Raw genomic sequence first — 20130 nt, forward strand, 5'->3', positions numbered from 1 at the left:
TAACAAAATTGTCTCTTTTTTGTGTTGGGAGAGAATAACGAACACATCTAAACAAGATCAAGGTGACTCCAGCACATTCTTTCAACCTTGCCATTTGGGGGACCCAAAGCGATGGAAGGAGGAGTAACTTAAATATATTTGTAGCTTTATCTGCTCTTTTTTTCCTCACCTTTGCCAGCTGTGAGTTGATCCAGCAGGTGAAGGTTTTCTTCTGAGTGTCTTCCTGTTGAGCTATTGAAAAAGGACAACAGCAGTTACAAAATGAGAAGCCTCAAAAACCTTTTAAATATGTCAAAGCTTCAAAGGTCTAAACCTCTGGGGATGTGCGCGTATTCCACAACTTTTCCAGCTTTCTAGGACTTGGTCTAGATTTCAGATGTTTGTTCAAGGAGTGCTTTGGAAATAGCATGTTGATACGAGATATTTTTTATCGCTGCAGGTTAGCTGAGAAGAGACGATGATTTTTAATAGTGTTTACCGACAAAAAGCACTAAAAGTCCCCACGTGACCTTGACTGTGCAGCCTGAGGAACTGGGAGGAGAGAGAAGACCTCCCCACCCAAAAGCGCTCTCAGTCCAAGCGAAAGCCATACGGATTTAAAGACAAACCCCAGAACAGCTGAAGACATTTAAAAAGGCTCACAAAATTGTGGGCAGTTTAGTCTTGACACAGTATTTACCCTGGAGGCTATGTTGCCACTGAGCTCACGGTAAGTGAGCTGCAATTAGAGCTGGAGGTCTGATCCTGGGCTCGAATCCTGCCTCTGTTACCAAGTGGCGGGGTAACAGCATTTCCTCATGGAATAAGGTAGTAAGCCCTGGCCTCCAGAGACTGGAAATGATTCACTTGAGAAGTGCCCACTTTTACTCTTGCTAACAGGAAAGGAGACAAGGGGAAGATCTGAACACTCTAGGTATGTCTTCCCTTCCTCGGAGTGCAGGAGCAGGCCCTACAGCAACACCACGCTCCCCACTAGCCTTCGACCCCATAGGCTTCAGCAGCCATGTCAACTCTGCACCCCGGGACTGAGTTTCCATTTCCCCGGATGTCCTCACCTGGCTGGCCCCCCAGGTAAGGACAGACACCCCACCCCTCCCTGGGCCCAACGCTCACAGTCTTGTCACCACCATCTACCTCGAGGTCACCAGGTCTCATCCGAGCCCACACGCGCACACACACGCACAGACATGCACACACACACCCCGGGCTCTCGGGTTCCCCTCCATTCTCTCGCTCTGATTTAAGTAAGATTCTGCACATGCCTCTGTTTTTCTCATCTCCCACCTCTCCTTAAAACCTTTCCACGGATGATGAACCCGTAGTACACCATCCGCAAAATCCCGTATCCAAACCCTCTCTGGCACGGTCGCCTCTCTGCTCTGACTGAAAACTGGCCCGCTCGAGTGCTGGCTCTGCGTTCTCTTACGTAAGCCCCTTGGACCATGGGGGCCTTGCTCCTCGCTGCTACTTCCAGATCATTCTCCACTCTCTTTGTCCCCGAAGCGCTCCAGCTTTGACTCTTATGTCATCAGACCGTGCCCACTGTTAAAGAGTCATCTACAGGCCTCTGTCCATTCCTCATCATTTCTCAAAGATTTAGTTCCTTCCCCACTGTCCTCTCTCCAATACAACTCCTAATTCTTGGCAATTTCAACATACATACTGATGAAGCGCCCAAGCTCCTGGTCCCTCCGTTTTATTCTTCTTCTCCAATAAACTTGTCTTCTGCTCTGCTTCAATCACTGACTGTCATGGTCATACCCCACATCTTATCATTACTGATAACTGCAGCTTCTCACAGTCTTGATTTTGTGCATCTCTGAATGACAACCCCTAGCTGTTCAGTTCCTTCCCTCGAGCGCCCCCACTCCAACAATCCTTGCCGTCCATTGGCAACTCCAGCCATTGATTCTGCCAGCTTTGTGCTGTCCTTCGCCCTCACTGATATCCTTCCTCCTCCCATCCTTTTCCAGCTGCTCCCTCACTGAAGTCACCCTGAATCCAGGTCATCAATGACCCCCGCCCCCTTCGACTAGAACCAATGGTCGATTCTCAGCCTTCACCTTTCTGGACTGCACACTCTTGGTTTTTCTCCTACCTCATAAGCTGGCTTCTCTCTTTCCCCTACACATCATATCCAGTGCCTTGGGAAATACTTTTCAGTCCCCCTTCAGAATATATTCAGGATATGACCACTTCTCACCACCCCTCACCTGGGTTACTGCCCTAGATCCCTAACAGGTCTCCCTCCTTCCAGTCTTGCCCTCAAAATACTCTTCTCAAGCAACAGCCAGAGTGATGTTGCTCAAATGTTACCTCAGGCCAGGACACTCCTTTGCTCACAATCCTTCAAGGGCTCCTCACCTCACTCCTTAAGATGGCTGCAAGGCTGACACCCATGCCCTTTGCTCATCCCCCTGGCTCATTCCACTCCTGCCACTCTGGCCTCCCTGTTTTTCCCAAACTCCCTAGAAACAGTCCCACTTTAGGGCTTTGCCCTAACTGTCCTTTCTCCCAGGAATGCTCTTATTACAGATATCCCCACAAGCCTAATTCCCATCCTATTTAAAGCTGTAACACCTCCACTCCTGCTTCCCTTTGTTTGCTCTTATTTTTTCCTACAGCACTTACCACCTTCTAACATCCTACGTAAGTTACATATGTTGTATGTTTATTATTTAATGTCTTGCTCTTCTCCCAACAGAATATAAGCCCCACACAGACAAAGCTGTTTTGTCTGTGATCTATTCCAAGTGCCTAGAGGAACCTGGCCCAGAATAGACTCTAAAGAAACATTTGCCGGAATAATAATAATAATAGTTTAATTAATAATATTAAATTGATTGAAATTAATAAAACTAAATTATAATTAAAATTCATAAGTGATAATTTCACTGATTATTATTAGTGATGTTTTATTTACTATACCAAGATGGCCAAATCTACCTTTATGTGTTTATATTCTTTTTTTTTTAATTGTCTGATCTATCTTCTAATACATTTTCTTTGACCCCTTCCACTCTCCTTTATTAATCTCTAGCTACCACAGTTATAATAGACTGGGATTGTTGGCATGAGATCTAATTGGAGTTCTTAAAAAATTTTTAATCTGATGCGAGTTCAGGTTGAGGAACTGAAGAGAATCTGAGTAAATGTATTTTGGGGTGTTTACAATCCTGGCTGATTAGAGATTAAAGATGCACTTAGCCTCATTGGATTTTTTTCTTATCTTTTTAAATCCACTTCATTTTTCTGTATTACCAGCTTAAATTAGTTATAGCCCAGTGATTTACACAGTACAGGGTCCTCAATAATTGTTAGCTGAACTGAATTGAGTTCTGGCAAGCCAACCAGATACTGTAGGCTTTTGAAAGTTATTTGTTTTATATAAACAAAAGAATTACAAAGAACCACAATTCTGTCCTATAGTTCAAAATGTTACGACATCTTCTAGAATCTTTGAGATACGTTTTCATTGCTTTTTCTCCTAGTGTCAGTAGATGTTTCAACAATATTTTTAAACATGTATTTAAACATTTAAACAAAAATTGTGCTGAAGGTTAATTTTGCTCAATAGAAAAAAAACTAGAGAACAGTTTTATGATCCCAGGATCAAGTTACCAGCACACAATGTACATTAATCAAGGCCATGGATAAAAGCAGGGAGGGACCTATCCATTATTGTAACAATAAAGCAGAAATCCCAAACAAACAAAACAAAGATGACTCTTCCTATCCTTAAGGGACCAAGAGAGAATTTTCTTTCTGGGTGATAAAGTGTGAAAAAGAAACCAATCAGGAATACTGCTAGGTCCAGGAGAGAAGAGTCTGCCCTTACTTTAGGAGAGTTACATGGCGGGAGAAGGAAGGGGGACGGACATCTGTGGAAGGTGGGTAAAATCATCTTGGAAAGGGTAAACTGAGAACAGAAAGAGCTTTGTGTGCCCCAGAGGAGTTTCAGTATTCCGCATCCACCTGGAAACCCCAGTCATTCCAAACTATTTCCAGATAATATGAGGGATCATTTCATTTTCGTGCGATGTTAGACAAAAAGGGTCTTGGTATTGAGCAAACAGGAATGAACTTTCCTAGGCTGAGAAAACAGGCAGGGAAACCAGGACTCTAACTGGATTGTTCAAACTGGGTGCACCTAATCTAATCCGAGGTTGGACTGACATATATCCTGACATGGACATAAACTTAAACTGAAAACGATCAAAACTTTTCCAACGAAAACCCTAAGTTATTCTTGTCCTAATTTGATAAAATCTAATAGAAACCAGGGGGAAAACAAAAAGAGAAGCAGCCAGAACAAATCCCCACCGGTGCTCTCCAGTTTAGCAAAGGAAACAAAGCCCAAATGAAATCTTCAGAAAAGGAATTAGAAAAGAAACTTCATGGCTTTTAACGAACTCATTGTCCGCATTTAGAGAACAACTCGTCATCCTGGAAATCAGAACCCTTCAAATGCAACAAGGACCCTTTGCTGAACGGCAAACAAAGATGTCCCAAGTACAATTAAACACCTTTGCAACAGCTGAATTAAATGGTTTAGTATGTGCCATTTTATTTATCCCTTGACACACTTTTCTCACATTTTCATACTGTCTTATCCCTGAAAAGCGGTATTAATTCAACAGGAACCACAGCCAAATAGCTCACCCTATGGCAGGATAAGTAACCATTTGTTCTTTTCAAAGGCTGACCCATTGGGAAAAAAATAATTGAGAACCAACTGCTTTAAAGCAACTTAATTTGAGTGGGTGAGATTTTTTTTTTTTTTAAACTGCCAGATTTTATTTTGTAATTTCTGGGGTAAGTTTCTAGTAAAATAATAAAACACTTCTCAAAATGGCACATAGAGAGAATAGAATCAGCACCTGTTAGGGATAAAAAAAAAGCAAAAGAATTAAAAAGAATAATAAAATCTATTCTAATGATGGATTTCTCTGTAAAACGCCAAGGAATGGAGAATGAAAAAGTCTCTATCCTGATTTTTAAGGCAAATAAGAAATATGGATAATGTAGAAAAATGTAGCCAGTGAATTTTATTCAGGCCCATGTAGATATCTGTGACTATCATTCTTGGAAAATATCTGACTGAATTTGAGAAGCAAGACAGAGTAGGCAAAGGTTTTCTCTAGATGTCATTACCATAAAAATACATTTAATCCCCGAGTTTGTTCTTATTCAATCTGCCTTTTGTGAGCTGGCATCACATACCCTTAGCTGGAAGGCACCTTTAAATGAAAACAAATTGAGTTAAGCTCAGTTAAGAAGTATGGATTTTAAATTCATTATAAGGTTCCCAGGAAAACTACTGTGGCTACTACTAGGGAGCAGCAAGACCCAGCCACACAAGAGTTCATCTAAAATGTTGACTCCCCCAAAATTAATTAATTAATTAATTAAAATTTTGACTCCAGCAGTCCTCCCCCAGAGTAGGAGTTCAAAAGCGGTTACCTCAGACATGAGAATCCCTAGTTTACGTTTTCACTCAAACACAGAGCAATGCGTTATTACAATGTGGCTTATCCAAGAATGTCCTCTCCTGCCTGAGTTCACTGAGGAAGCTTTGCAATCTCCTTCTATCCAGGAATTTCTCCTTCTCTTTCTATTATTGGGTTATTGTTAACAGTTTTACTGCACTTGGCTCCAGATTCATTCTTTTGATCTGTCACTCTGCTCATTAAAATCTTTTGATCATTCCTTAATTCCTTAGCGAATAAATTCTAAATTCTTAGCCTAACATTCTAGGTCATTCATAGTTTGGCTCCAATCTAATTTCCCTGACTCATCTCCCATGATTTCCCTACTCATATCCTACTTTTCTAGCAAACTGGAAATCTACAGTTCCCCAGTTAAGTTTCACTCAAAAAAAAGTTTTCACTTTTTTCTGCACTGCCATGCTATGTATCCTCTGGAATGGCCAATCCTCCACATCTCCCTCTGGATTTATAAAAATCCCAGCATCCAGCACGATGTACATGGTGGGCATTCAACAGACACCTGTTAAAATAAGACATACTCCGTTCAAATGCCCCCCTTCCTAAAGAGAAATAGATATAATCTCTTCTGGTTCTAGTCTCCCACAATACTTTATTGGATTTTTTTTTCTTATTGTTATTAGAAAGTGATATACAATACTCATAAAACATTTTTCCAAGCAGTACTCAAAATGAAAAGTTAACCTCACTTCCCTCAAACCTCCCATTTTCCTTTCCCAGAGACAACATTAATTAACAGTTTCCTGTGCATCCTTCTAGACAGATTAAATATAAAGAACATAAATTCTAAAAGGGCAAGGATTTGTTTGGGTTGGTCACTGGGTCACTAGCTTTCAGAATACTATCTCACAAGTAGGAGGCACTCAGCCAATATTTGTGGAATGAATGTATGTATATGTAAATTAAATGAATATACATCATAGCTTCATTTTTTAAGTTGATAATTCAAGATTTAGTTATACTAAAGTTAAAAAGCATCTGCTAAGCTATAAGAAATATTTTAAAAGGAGATCATAACCCTTCCAAATTACCAGAAAGTAAGAAGAAAATATCTGGCCAATAAAAAGAACATTTGTGTTCTTATGTGCTGATATGGATATATTCTTAATTGAAAAAAAGGAAGTTGTAAAATAGTATGTTGACTCCTATTTTATCTGTATTTTTTTTTAAAGATTTTATTTTTAAGTAATTTCTACACCCAACGTGGGGCTCGAACTTATAACCCTGAGATAAAGAGTCACGTGCTCTACCGACTGAGCCAGCCAGGCGCCCCTCTATTTGTATTTTTATTAAAGGATAGCTGTATGTATGGCCCAACAGCCTACTTCTATCTTATGATAATTACCATTTGCTGCTCATATACTATAGTCATGTAAGGGCGTGTGGTTTCTCTCCTACTCAATGTATGAACCTTAAACATTTATGCTTTTGTGGTTTTGCTTCCCCTTAGCACAGTACCCTGTAGATAAGAAGTACTCAATAAATATTTGCTGACTGAAAGACTTAGTATTAAGAGTATGGAGGATCAAACTGTCTTACTGTATGGAGAAGAAGAATTTACTGACAACAGTTACTAGGCCTATGTCTTATCCTAACCCCTGGACGATTTCTTTCTTTGGTGAATAAACTGCCTTGAACAAAAGGGCAGGTACTATAGTGAGACCTTGCTGCCATTCCTTAAAACAACACTGCCAACTCACTGTCCGCTGGGACAGAAATGGTAAGGATAGGGCTCCTGGGTGGCTCAGTTGTTAAGCGTCTGCCTTTGGCTCAGGTCATGGTCCCAGGGTCCTGGGATCGAGCCCTACATCGGTCTCCTTGCTCAGTGGGAAGCCTGCTTCTCCCTCTCCCACTCCCCCAGCTTGTGTTCCCTCTCTCGCTGTGTCTCTCTCTGTCAAATAAATTTAAAAAATCTTAAAAAAAAAAAAAAAAAAGAAATGGTAAGGATTACTAAATTCGAAAAATAATGCAACATGTTTTAGCCATGTGTCCCAACAGCTGTCTCAAAGAATCTTAATCAAGCTGTTACCGAATAGAAAGGGAACTAAAAATAATAAGGCCACCTCTTCTATTGTTTCTCATGGAGATGATAATAAACAGAAATAAATGAAGAAACAAAGTAAGGGAATAAAAGCACACAGGCATGCACAATCAAAATAAGAAAAGCCTAAAATATTTGAAGAATAAACAGGAAAAGGTGTGTCACTGAACTACAAAAGGGGAAACTATTAACTAACAAGAAAGGCAGGGGGACAATTTACTGCACATTTCCTTGCAACCAACCATAAGCAAACAAACAAGCCAGCAAGAACGAAAAATAAATAGTACCAAGACTGAGATCTCGCTTATTGAATGAGAAGAGCTGAGTTTAGAAGGTAACTCCTGACTAACAAAACTCGTAAGCACAGCATGCAACCATATCTCAATCTGAACACTTTTTTTTTTAAGATTTATTTATTTGAGGGCGCCTGGGTGGCTCAGTCGGTTAAGCGACTGCCTTCGGCTCAGGTCATGATCCTGGAGTCCTGGGATCGAGTCCCGCATCGGGCTCCCTGCTCAGCAGGGAGTCTGCTTCTCCCTCTGACCCTCCTCCCTCTCATGCTCTCTGTCTCTCATTCTCTCTCTCGCAAATAAATAAAAAATCTTAAAAAAAAAAAGATTTATTTATTTGAGAGAGAGAGAGAGAGAATGGAGGGAGGGGCAGAATCTCAGGCAGACTCCCCACTGAGCGCGGAGCCCAACACAGGGCTCTAATCCCTCCACCCATGAGATTATGACCTGAGCTGAAAACAGGAGTCAGACGCTTAACCCACTGAGCCACCCAGGTGCCCCCTCAACACTCTTTTATGTCAATATTCTCCCCTGGAGAATCTGTGCTGGCACTACAGAAAAAACAGCACCCCCCCATCAGACTCAGCATTCCAGGACTAAAATCACACCCTCCCTCCTTCCCTCCCTCTCCCCTCACCTGTCCTCACCAGAGTTTCCACCTCAGAGATTTAACACCACCATCCTTCATCATCCCCAAATACAGCCTACCACAAATCAGGCCAAATTTGCTCCCGTGTAGCTTTGGTATCCTCTTCTTCCTATACCACTAGGCTCCCCTTGCTCTCCTGCCCCATCTGCCATCAGCCACGGCCTGTTCCTCCCGTGGCCAGCCAGATCTGCTCTGCTCCCTTCAATCCATTCCCCGCTTCAGCCAGTAGATCTAACCTTCTTCCCCCTTCCACTTTGATGGTTTATCTCAATAAAGCTGTTCCCAAAAAATATGAGAGAATATCTGTGAGATTATTTGATTAACATGTGCCTTCTCATTAGCCTACTGGCTCCATGAGAGCCTGGGTCTGATTTTGCTTCTCATTTTGCCTGCAGCATCTACCACATGTGGTAGGAATTCAGAAAATGTTTGTTGAATGAATAGTTAAATGGCTGCAGGAGAAGGGAGTGGGGTTTCGTGGCTATATTTCCCCAATGTAGAGATTTAAAGATTTTTTTTTTTTTAAAGATTTTATTTATTTACTTGGCAGAGAGATAGAGAGAAAGCACAAGTAGACCGAGTGGCAGGCAGAGGGGGAGGGAGCAGACTCCCCGCCGAGCAGGGAGCCCGACGCGGGGCTCGATCCCAGGACCCTGGGATCATGACCTGAGCCAAGGGCAGCCGCTTAACTGACTGAACCACCCAGGCGCCCCGCCCAATGTAGAGGTTTAAATACTGAATTTATTGGGGAAATACGTGACATACAACAAATGATTTCTACTCTGGGCCTCAGCGTGTGCAATCCAGCCTCTTCCTGTCGCCACATGAGCGAACCACACCCTGTGCAACACCTGAGATTCTCACACTGAAGCTTTTGTTTCCAGCCTCCCTGAAACATAGCTCCTGGCTCTCTACGTAAGTACACCTTGTATTTCTAGCACATGCAAATGAGCCCACAATACAGATAAAATGCCTAGAATTTGGGGTGCTATTTGCTCTCCTCTTTCTCACCCTCTTCTGACTCATCTGAGTTGCTAGATAAATATTTGCGGAATGAATAAATCAAAGAAATGACTCCATTTCTTTCAACACATATTTCTTACTCCTTACTACCTTTCATCTACTATATAAAACTGAGTGCTTTTCTTTTGAAAATCATGTGTGAGCCTGAGCCCTGACTTCTGAGCACAAAAGAACCAGACCACACTGAAGTGATCTGTGCTGTGATTACAAATCTAGGATTCTTACACTTTTGAATGCCAGCAAACTACTCAGGGTCATTGTTTGAGTTCAGAGTTCTAGGTCCCAACTCCCACAGTCTCTGATTCAAGGGAATCACACAGCTCACTCTGAGAAACATCTCTGTAACTGGACTGATTTACATGTGTGACTTATTCTTGAGACAACACAAGGGAACAGGAAAGGCTTAGCAAAAATAGTGAGGAAATCATAAACTCTGAGATATTCATATAATGTAACAATATAAATCTATGATAATATATGGGTATCCTAAGACACACTTAAAGGGGCTCAGAAGGCTTGCTGAACCAACTTGTGTCTAGGAGTAAGTAGGAATTCAGGGTAAGGAATAATGACATCATTTCATTAAAGCCGTCCAATGAAGAGGTCGGGTAGGCATTTTGCGAATGAGAAAACTGTAGCTCCCAGAAGATGAAGGATTTTTAATCACTCATTCAATAAACACTTATTGAAAGTGCCCTGTGTCCTATTTACTATGCTCTAGATCTCACATCCAGTAGAGGAGATTCAAATCCAGATGTGTCTGATACCAAAATCCACGTTCTTTTCATCATAATTAAAACTCAGCTGAAATATTGGATCCATGGCCCCTCCAGCTTACCACCCTATCTCTCTCCCCTACATTAAACCCAAATTTCTTGAAAGTATTGTCTACACTGGCTGTCTTCACATCCTTACCTACCACTCACTTCTAAACTCATTAAAAGAAAACTAGCTTTGATCCCAACCACTCCATCTAATTCTCAGCAAGGCTACCTTACGGGAAGCCTTCCCTGACCCCCAAGACTGGTGGGTGCCCCTACTCTGTACTCCCAGAGTACCATGTCTTCTCTCTCCTGCAGCACACCCATATCATCCTGTATTAGTCTATGCACTTGCTGTCTCCCTGTACTCAGAAGGTACATTGTAGGACAGCACATTCTATGTGTCATCCCATGTATTCAGTACAGTGTCTTGTACACCATAGGCGTTCAATAGCACTTGTCAAATAATGAAAGAACAAATAAATGAACTGGGATCTAAGGATAAATTAACCTATACTTAGAAAAACAAATAATGGAGTAGTATCTCTTACCTTAAAAAATTCCTACGTTTTGCTTCAACAAGGACGCTATCTCCGCTACCCTTCGCAGCAAAATTTCTTCAAGGTGTTAAGTCATTGTTTCTACTTCCTCACCTCTAGTCTCTCCTCCACCCACTCCAATCAGGCTCTGTCTCCACCACCTGAGTCGTGGCTAACCCTGTTAAAGCCACCAACTAACTCTATGAGTCCAATCCACTGGCCATTTCTCTTCAATACAGTTGACATTACCCCCTTCTCTTTTTTTTTTTTTAAGATTTTATTTATTTATTTGAGAGAGAGTGAGAGAGCAAGAGCGGGGGGAGGGGCAGAGGGAGAGGGACAAGCAGACTCCCCAGTGAGAAAGGAGCCTGACATAGGGCTCGATCCCAGGACCCTGAGATCATGACCTCAGCCAAAGGCAGACACTTAACCTACTGAGCCACCAGGCATCCCTCCCCCCTTCTGGAAATCTAGAAGTTTCCATGCCATTACACTGACCTAGTTTGCCTTCTTTGGCCTTAGCTACTCCTTCTCGATGTCCCTTGCTTTTCTTCCTCTTCCGCTTTACCTCTAAACACTGAACGATCCGGGATGCCTGAGTGGCTTAGTTGGTTAAACATCTGCCTTCGGCTCAGATCATGATCCCAGAGTCCTGGGATCGAGTCCCACATCGGGCTCCTTGCTCAGCGGGAAGCCTGTTTCTCCCTCTACCTACTCCTCCCCTGCTTGTGCTCTCTCTCTAGCAAATACATAAATAAAATCTTAAAAAAAAAAATAAACACTGAAAGATCCAAAAGGTCTGCTCTAGCTACACACTCCAAGGGTGATCTCTTCCAGGCCATGGTTTTAATTGCAAATATACCAGCCACATACTGATGGCTCCCAAATCTATACCCCTCCCTAGAACTCTGGATCCTCACATCTAACTGTCTACTTGACATGTACATTTGGGTATCAAATGAGCATCTCATATCTATCATGGCAAAAAAAACCTCTTGATCTCCCCAAAACTTGTCGATCAGTCTTCCTCATTGCAATAAATTACATAACCAACTACTCAATTGCTCAAAGCAAAATTTAGAAGTTATCCTTGATCTCTCTTACTACTCACTCCATACATCCCAACATTCACAAGTATCCTTAAAAAAAAAAAAAAAAAAAACTATGATTCTTTATCCCATTCCTATCACCCTACTACTATCCAACCTACTCTGATAGTTCACCTGGACAACAAAAGCATCACAAAGGGCTTTGCTGCTTCCCCTCCCACCTCTCAGATAATCCCCTCTCCACCCAGCAGCCAGAGTGATATTTTGGAAAATGTAAATCAGATCATGTTACTCCCCTAACTAAAACCGTCCTCACGCACCTTCCCTTAGAGCTGATGAACCCCTGCCTGATCCAGCTCTGCCTTGCCTTGCTGTCCAGTACCATCTCCTGCCCACCACATTCCAGCCACGCCAGGCTCCCTGAATTCACCAAGCTTGTTTCTACCTTTGGGCTTTTCCTTTAGTACTGCCTCAGCCTGAAATGCTCTTCCCTTGTTCTTTGCTTGGCAGCTCCTTTGTGTTATAATGATTCCTTAAATGTCTCCTCCTCAAAGACCTTCACTGACCACCTGATCTAAAGAAAGCAGGAAATCAACACATAAACCCATTTTTAATCCTCTCCATAGCACTTTTCGTGGGCTGATATTTTTCTTCATTATTTATTCTTTGTCTCTCTAATAACTGAAATACAAGCACCGTGGGCATATGAAGCTTGTTGGAGTTGTTCACCTCAGTATTCTCTTAATCCAAAATAGTGCCTGATACAGTGTAGGGTCTCAGGAAACACACATTGCATGCAAGTATCAATGAACAGGTTCACCTGTACTCAGAAAAATCATAAGTGTGTGACGAATTGCTAAGTGTGGATCCATGTATACTTTTGAAACATTTTGTTTCGAAGACATCAAACCATGCTAGAAGTTCTCCATGTAAGCATTCAGACTGAGGCAGACAGAGACACACAGCAGAACTAGTCCTCACTATTAATAATCCTGCTTAACTGAAGACAGGGCCAACAATGACTATGTTTTGGAAAGATCTTAAATGTTATTCAGATTTGATAAAGGCTGTTTGTGTTCTGATTTGAGCTAGGTGCCTTTCATCTTAAAACATTTAGCTGCTGATGCAATTGGTAGATCCTGAGCAACAAAGACGGAAAAGACCAAGGCATGACCGGTGAGTGCTGCTCCAGCCTGGGGGCAGAGAGTAAGCGTGCGCGGCCATTCTTCCGCCATTTTCTCTCTATGCTCATTCAACATGCATCACCGCACAGACTGTCAACGACTAGGAGAGATCATTGACCCAGAATCTCACGTCTCTCCTCCAAAAAAACACACATTTAGAACTTCGAACATTTCATTTCTCTGATAAATCATTCCTATCCTTTTATGTACTATTTTTAAATGATTCTAAAAATACCTGGTGGTAGTAACCTTCAGTTCTCATACATATGTTGAGAACAACAGATGCAGTTACCTTTTATCAAAATTCCCCTGAATGTTTTAGAAAAACACAGCCATCAGAGAAATTGTAATCATCAACGCTGAAATCGGATGGGGGAGGTAATCTCTTGAAGATGCACATTTAGAATAACCTCTAATTTTTAGAGTGTAAAATCACGCACTAACCCCATCAAATGGTTATAAATTAATATCTTATATTGACTTCTTACTTTCCCATTTTCAAGGAGAAATTATTTCGAATTTTATTTTTCCTAATATACTACTTCAAGCTCTGAATAATTCTACTCCCTCCTGAAACACACACATACACAAAAGCTTAGAAAACTCTTGTATCTCCCATGGGGCTAATTAAAAAGGATTCTGATTTCTATAAGGAATGAATGAGATCTTTGTTAACCTACTTTAACAGGACTCTAAATGACCCTGGATTTATCTTGCCCTAGTTTTCAAAATGTAACTGACCCAGAATAAAGTAAGCTTATCCCCACACTCTTGGCAAAAACAAAACCAAAGTTCCCAGAAGCCAAAACTGTATATATACAACCTAAGAAAAAAAATTTATTTTCTCTCTTAAAGAGACTATACAGTACAAATACTACTGCTTGCAGAGCTATCTTATTCTTCGCCTAATTGGAACATTTTAAGATTATAAAGCTTTACAATATCAAGGCAAGTAATCTTCCAAGAAAACACAGCAAAGGACATCATCAGCTACTATGATATCAGGAACTTTCTGGAAGCTTTTGTGTTGGGACAGTACAGCACTGATAGTTGGGGAAGAACCATGATTTGATTATTTTCTCTGGGTATAACAATCACCTAATCCCTAAAAAAGACCCCAGAGATGATTTGCTTTCATTCCTAATAACTAAGCAGTATGAACTGATTAGGGAAGCAGAAATACTGCCTGATAGTACATGTCCTTACCTTACTCTTCATTCATCATTTCCATCAAATTCCACATTGGGGATCTGGCTGTAAAAGGGTAGAAATTCTACCCAGAAGCCTTTTATTAATCCCATTCCTCTTTCTCAGATTTTACATGGTTTCATTCACTCACCGCCATAAAGTAAACAGAATTTCAGAAACACAATAGTTAACCACCACTGAGCCTGCAAACACCATAAACACACCTCACTGCCTCATGTCTAAAGAGATCCATGTTTCCATCCTCTCTCACTGGTTTTCCTGAACACTGAACCCTTCTTCTAATTCAGGGTGTTTTATATTTTTTTTATATTGGAAATGACCACTCATTTATTCATTACACAGTTGTTTACCAAAAGCCTAAAATATGTCAGAAACGTCACTGGCAATAAAGATGCAGGAGTATCCTACGCAGGGCACCTCATACACACTTGGAGGAACTCAGAGGGCTTATTAAAGCAAGCGATGTCCAAGGATGAGCAGAAACTCTAGGATAAAAAAATAATCATAAGAGGTTCAGCAAGAAGACAACTAACTCCAAGGAAGTTCTTAAGAAAATGTTTGATTTTTACAGTGAGAGGGATAGATAACTCACGTTGCAGATAATATTATATAGAAAACACATTCATTCTTCACCTCCCTACACCTGAAATGTGAAAAGATACTCCAGACAGCATATTCAGTCATATTTTGGTTAAATTTTATGTTGGATCCAAAATTAGGAGCAAGAAGGACCTTGTTACATACGAATGATTAAATCTGGGGTGCCTGGGTAGCTCAGTAGGTAAGCGTCTGCCTTTGGCTCAGGTCATGATCCCGGGGTCCTGGGATCAAGCCCCGCATCAGGCTCCTTGCTCAATGGAGAGCCTGCTTCTCCCTCTCCCACTCCCCCTGCTTGTGTTCCCTCTCTCGCTGTCTCTGTCAAATAAACAAATAAAATCTTTAAAAAAATTTTTTAAAAAGAATGATTAAACCTGCATCCCAGCTCATTTTCCTACTTTCACATATCAACAAGTGGAAGCCCAGCTGCACCACACGCTTCTCGAAGGTGCTCAATCTATTCACATTTTTGTCCCCTTAACAACAAGCCTACCACACGTGGTCGGCGCTCAGTGTTTACTGAGCAACTGAATAAAATTAAACATTACATCACATTATTATGTTTATTATCTAGCCCACTGAACATGAATAATGTCTAAAAATATCACATAAATTGAAAGCCTCCTTTAGATGGACACTCAGTAAATAATGAATAAATTTCAATGGAGTAATAACCTAAGGGACCCGTGTTTCACTATCAAGCCCTACCAAGTAATGTCTATCCAGAAGGCATAGAGGCTTTTTTAATCTTTTAAAATATATCATCTGGACGATAACACTAAATCAAACATATGAGCATTGTTTGAAATGACACAGGAACTGGGCTGAAGGTGATTTTATACAGTTTCCCGCGGATGGTTAACCATCCATCAGCATTTTGGCAGGACTGCATGAAAGTTAACTCCTCGTGCGGTGGCAAACGTAATTGATACATACTCCTCCCTAGTTCTTTGTCTAATTAATGATAACGTTCTATATTCAAATGTTATTTTTTTTTTTAGATTTTATTTATTTGAGAGAGACAGAGATAGTGAGATAGAGAGCACAAGTGGGGAGGAGAGGGAGAAGCGGGCTCCCCACAGAGCAGGGAGCCCGATGCGGGACTCGATCCCAGGACCCTGGGATCATGACCTGAGCCGAAGGCAGACACTTAACCGACTGAGCCACCCAGGTGCCCTCAAATGTTATTTTTCTAAAGCACTGGCCTACCTCATTGCTAAAAGCACTTTGCTCTTGTTACATAAATTTATCATACCCTTTTGTGGCCAACAAAGTACTCTATTCACACGTTCTAAAGAAATAACTGAAATCTGAAATATATAAAGACAGTGTCTGGGGTGCCTGGGTGGCTCAGCCGTTAAGTGTCTGCCTTCGGCTCAGGTCATGATCCTAGGTTTTGGGATCGAGCCCCACATCGGGCTCCCTGCTCAGGGGGAACCCTGCTTCTCCCTCTCCCACTCCCCCTGCTTGTGTTCCCTCTCTCACTGTGTCTCTCTGTCAAATAAAAATTAAAAAAAAAAAAAAAGACAGTGTCCAAAACAGTTCAAGAATGCCGTCGCTGCTGTTTACAATCGCACAGGGTGAGTCAGCCTAGTCCGGCAACTTCACTCATTACTCATTTGACTTTTAAATGGGTCCTCTACCTGTGTCGTGCTTTCACTCTTTGCATGACATGAAGTTCTCAAGAGTTTCCTTGTAAGCGGTGTATTTTATCTACAACAATTTACCTTAAGCACATCGATAGAAAATAATATCCCATGGCCTTCTTATTTGATGCTATTAAATACTTAGTGAGAAACACTAAACAGAAAGAGTTAATAACATGGACGTTGATAGCTGTATTGTTATCACCCCAAGCAGCTCAGCTTCTAGACCTTGGAGCCTCTCTACTAGGATCCCTATTCAGTAGTTTCAGAATCCCGCTGAGTCCTCCACCCTGACAGTTTTCACATTTGTCCCTACTTTCAGATTCACTGCTTACCTCTAATCCAGGCAAATGTTACCCAACACCCAGATGTTTGCAAACCTTTCCAACTGGTTTCTCCAACTCCACTCTCTGGCCCACTTCAAGTCTCCTTATACCCCCAAAGCCAGACTGACCTCCTAACCTCCAACCATATTCTCACTCTCACGACCCAGAAGCTACCCACTGCCTAAAGGCAAAAATCCCCAAACTTCTTGAATTTGAATTCAGCTCCCTCAGGGATCTTAGTCGCAGAAATATTCCTGAAGAAATTCCTAGTTTGGTCTCAAATTAAATTGAATGGCAAAGAAAGTCCCTTCCAACTTGAAAATTCTGTGATACTCATCCAACTTTACCCGTTACTGCTTCCACAATCATATCCAATACTCCGAAGAATTGTTCCCTCAACACACCTTTGCTCGGCACAGGTATTTCATACAAAACATGTATTTACTATTTTCTTAGGATAAAAAGGAAAGAAAGCACCTGTTATTTTGCCAGATAACAAAGCCAATGGAAAGATTTAAAGAAATTCTATAATGGACTCTTTGGTAAGGCAAATAATTTTTAAATTATTAAACATAATAAAATTATGTTTATTATTTTCATAGCCTGAACTTTCATATATCATTTTATTTAAAATGTGGACCATCTGTAGTAGTACAAAATGCACTAAACTAAGATAAATTCCATTTTTACGTTAAGCTGCTCAAATTCACCAATGCCATTTCTTTCCTTTCCCAACAATCCAATCATTTCAACGCTATGCTCCTTACTAGACTGAGAACATAAATATCTCCCTACAATAAGGGCCTTCAAAAATCCCTTCATCCCCTTCATAAGGACATTTTCTCAAAGATCACACAAAAGATGAACAAAAAGATACATGAAGTTGCTTGTTTGTTGTCCTGCTCTATGAATCTCAGCAAAGCACTGCCTGATTTCCTGGGCCTGATTCACTGTAAGCCCTGCACACATGGAAATCTGTTTTCATAGCATATCAACGATGACTCACTACATTTCAATGTAGACGTCCTAACTTTTTCTTGACTATATTATTCCAAGTCAGGGAATGGCATAATTGTCTTATCTTAGATATGTTTGGCTAAAATAAAGTAGGCGTTATAAGTTAAATAGGGCTCTGTCTCTAAAAAAAATGTTCTGAAATTAGAAGGAAAAAACTTCCTTACTAGCGGTGACCCTGAGCCTCTCATATTACATAAAATCTCTTTTCTCATATTACTCCAAGGATCATTAAGCACCTGTGAATTTTGTGAAATACAGGTCTGATAACATAGCGTAGAAAGCCAAATGCTTTTAAGACTATTGCCAACAGCCTGCCATTCAGGAGTAGCTAAGTTACATAATATCACCTATCAATTTTTTGTCCAAATAGCTAATAATCCTGGTATGAAACCAAAGTTACCTTCAGAAATATATATAAGTTCCTTCTTCCCTCCCTCCCTCCCTCCCTTCCTTCCTCACTCTTTCTTCCTTTCTTTCTTTCCTTCTTTCTTCAACTCAGGCTGAAAGAATTATAAATCTGCTAATAATAATATAGAACTTAACCTTGAGAAATCTATTCATTTCACAGTTAAGCCATCATTCTATAGTCATGTTTGACATCCCTGAGTGTACCTGGCTCATGTGAGCAGCACTCACCTGGTGTAAATCTGACCACATTAGAGTATTGGCTTTCCACCCCTCCCCCCACAGAGTGATGCGTCCAGCACCATGTTCCCCTAAATGGGTCATAAAGAAAAATCATTCACATCGGCAGTGCATGTACATCACATTCCCGTTGCCATGCAGTCCATATTCATCTCTTACTGGAAAGCAGATTGTACTAACCTAGTATAATTCAAACATGCTATAAGAAACCACTCATTTCTCAGTAACTTGCTAATTGTTTCAAGCTACTCACAAACCTGAGATCATTAATGTTACTTGAAGATGCCCATCCATCCCATGGATTAAGATTTAAGTAGAATTTCCAAAGACAGTGTTAGGGAAATTCCTTTTTCAAATTGTTCTTCAAATGTGTCTCTATGTGTTGACATGTGAGGGGGATGGTGCAGTGGAAAGAAAACTATCCTCCAGTTCAAACCCCAGCTCTGCTGATCACTAGCTGTGTGACTCTGGGAGATTGATTCCATCTTCCTGAGCCATGGCTTCATTCTCCGTACCTCCAAGATAAAAATATCTATCTGAGGATTGAATGAGATCATGTGCCTAAGAGTGCTATGTAAGCTAGAGCCTGTGACATAAAAGTCTTGGAGTGCACTGCAGTGGGGAAGAGAACATTATGAAATATAACTATAATTATAATACCACAATACTACAATATAAACTTGTAATACTGTAAGTGCTAAAATAAGTACTTTGGGAGAACAGACGGGAGTGTGAATCTCAGCCAAAGAGAGAGCAGGGCTCAGGAGGAGGCTGAGTCTGGCTGACTTTGGGATGGGTAAGGGATGGATGAGGGATAGGCAAGCTGGACTTCTTCCAGGGGGAGGAGGACACAGGGGAGACTGCAGGGGGATAGCCCGAACCAAAGCACACAGGCAGGGGGACTATGGGCCCTTGGGCACCTGTAGAGCTAGACCACAGGGTGATAATGGGCGTGAGGTGGGAGATGAGGACAGAGAAAAAGGAGCACCACCCTGTGAACCACACCAAGAAGTCTAGACTATCCTACATGTGATAGGAAACCACTGAACAGAATTGTCAAAACAAAAAAGCAGTAAAACCAGACTCTGGTTGACAATTTTTTTCTATACACTAAGCAGTTTCTACTCTAGCTGTGTGCTCCTAGACAAGAAACCTTTTGGGACAAAGATTTTGACTGTGAATATATAAAAAGAAGTTACAATGCATTTATTAAACTCCTGCTCTGTGTCAGGTCCTGAGCTAGGCCCTCTGCATGCATTACGCATTATTATTATTGTTCATCTTCAAAACATAGGTACAACATAGGCATTACCACCCATATTTGAAATATGAGGAAACTGTGACTCAAAACAGATAGTCTTTTGCCCAAGTTCAAAGAACTAGTAAGTGCCAGAGCCAGCAATAGAGATTAGCTTTACCTTACTATTTATTGATGCACCTCTTCCTGATATGTTTTAGGTCATATGAGTTATTACTCACATGCAACCAAAACTTCAGAGAAAAACAAGAACATCAGGGCTTCTTTTTCCCACAGTTAAATGAAAAGATTTTAATGTAATTTTATTTTAAGTTCCAGTAGAGTTAACATACAGTGTTGTCTTAGTTTCAGGTGTACAATACAGAGACTCAGCACTTCCGTGCATCACC

General features: G+C 41.0%; 1 protein-coding gene across 1 annotated transcript in view; it reads right to left on the reverse strand.

Annotated features, from left to right (window-relative positions):
- The window catches only part of LOC145723330 (nesprin-2-like), a 98186-nt gene that overhangs the window by 20438 nt on the left and 57618 nt on the right, over nucleotides 1-20130 (reverse strand). Inside the window, exon 3 of the mRNA XM_081829753.1 lies at nucleotides 170-231. Within this exon, the coding sequence (XP_081685879.1) occupies nucleotides 170-231 (62 nt within the window). The remainder of the gene's footprint in view (nucleotides 1-169; nucleotides 232-20130) is intronic.

The sequence above is a fragment of the Leptonychotes weddellii genome, chromosome 9 (assembly GCF_054177405.1).
Source record: "Leptonychotes weddellii isolate Sample4059 chromosome 9, ASM5417740v2, whole genome shotgun sequence".
Classification (NCBI taxonomy): Eukaryota; Metazoa; Chordata; class Mammalia; order Carnivora; family Phocidae; genus Leptonychotes; species Leptonychotes weddellii.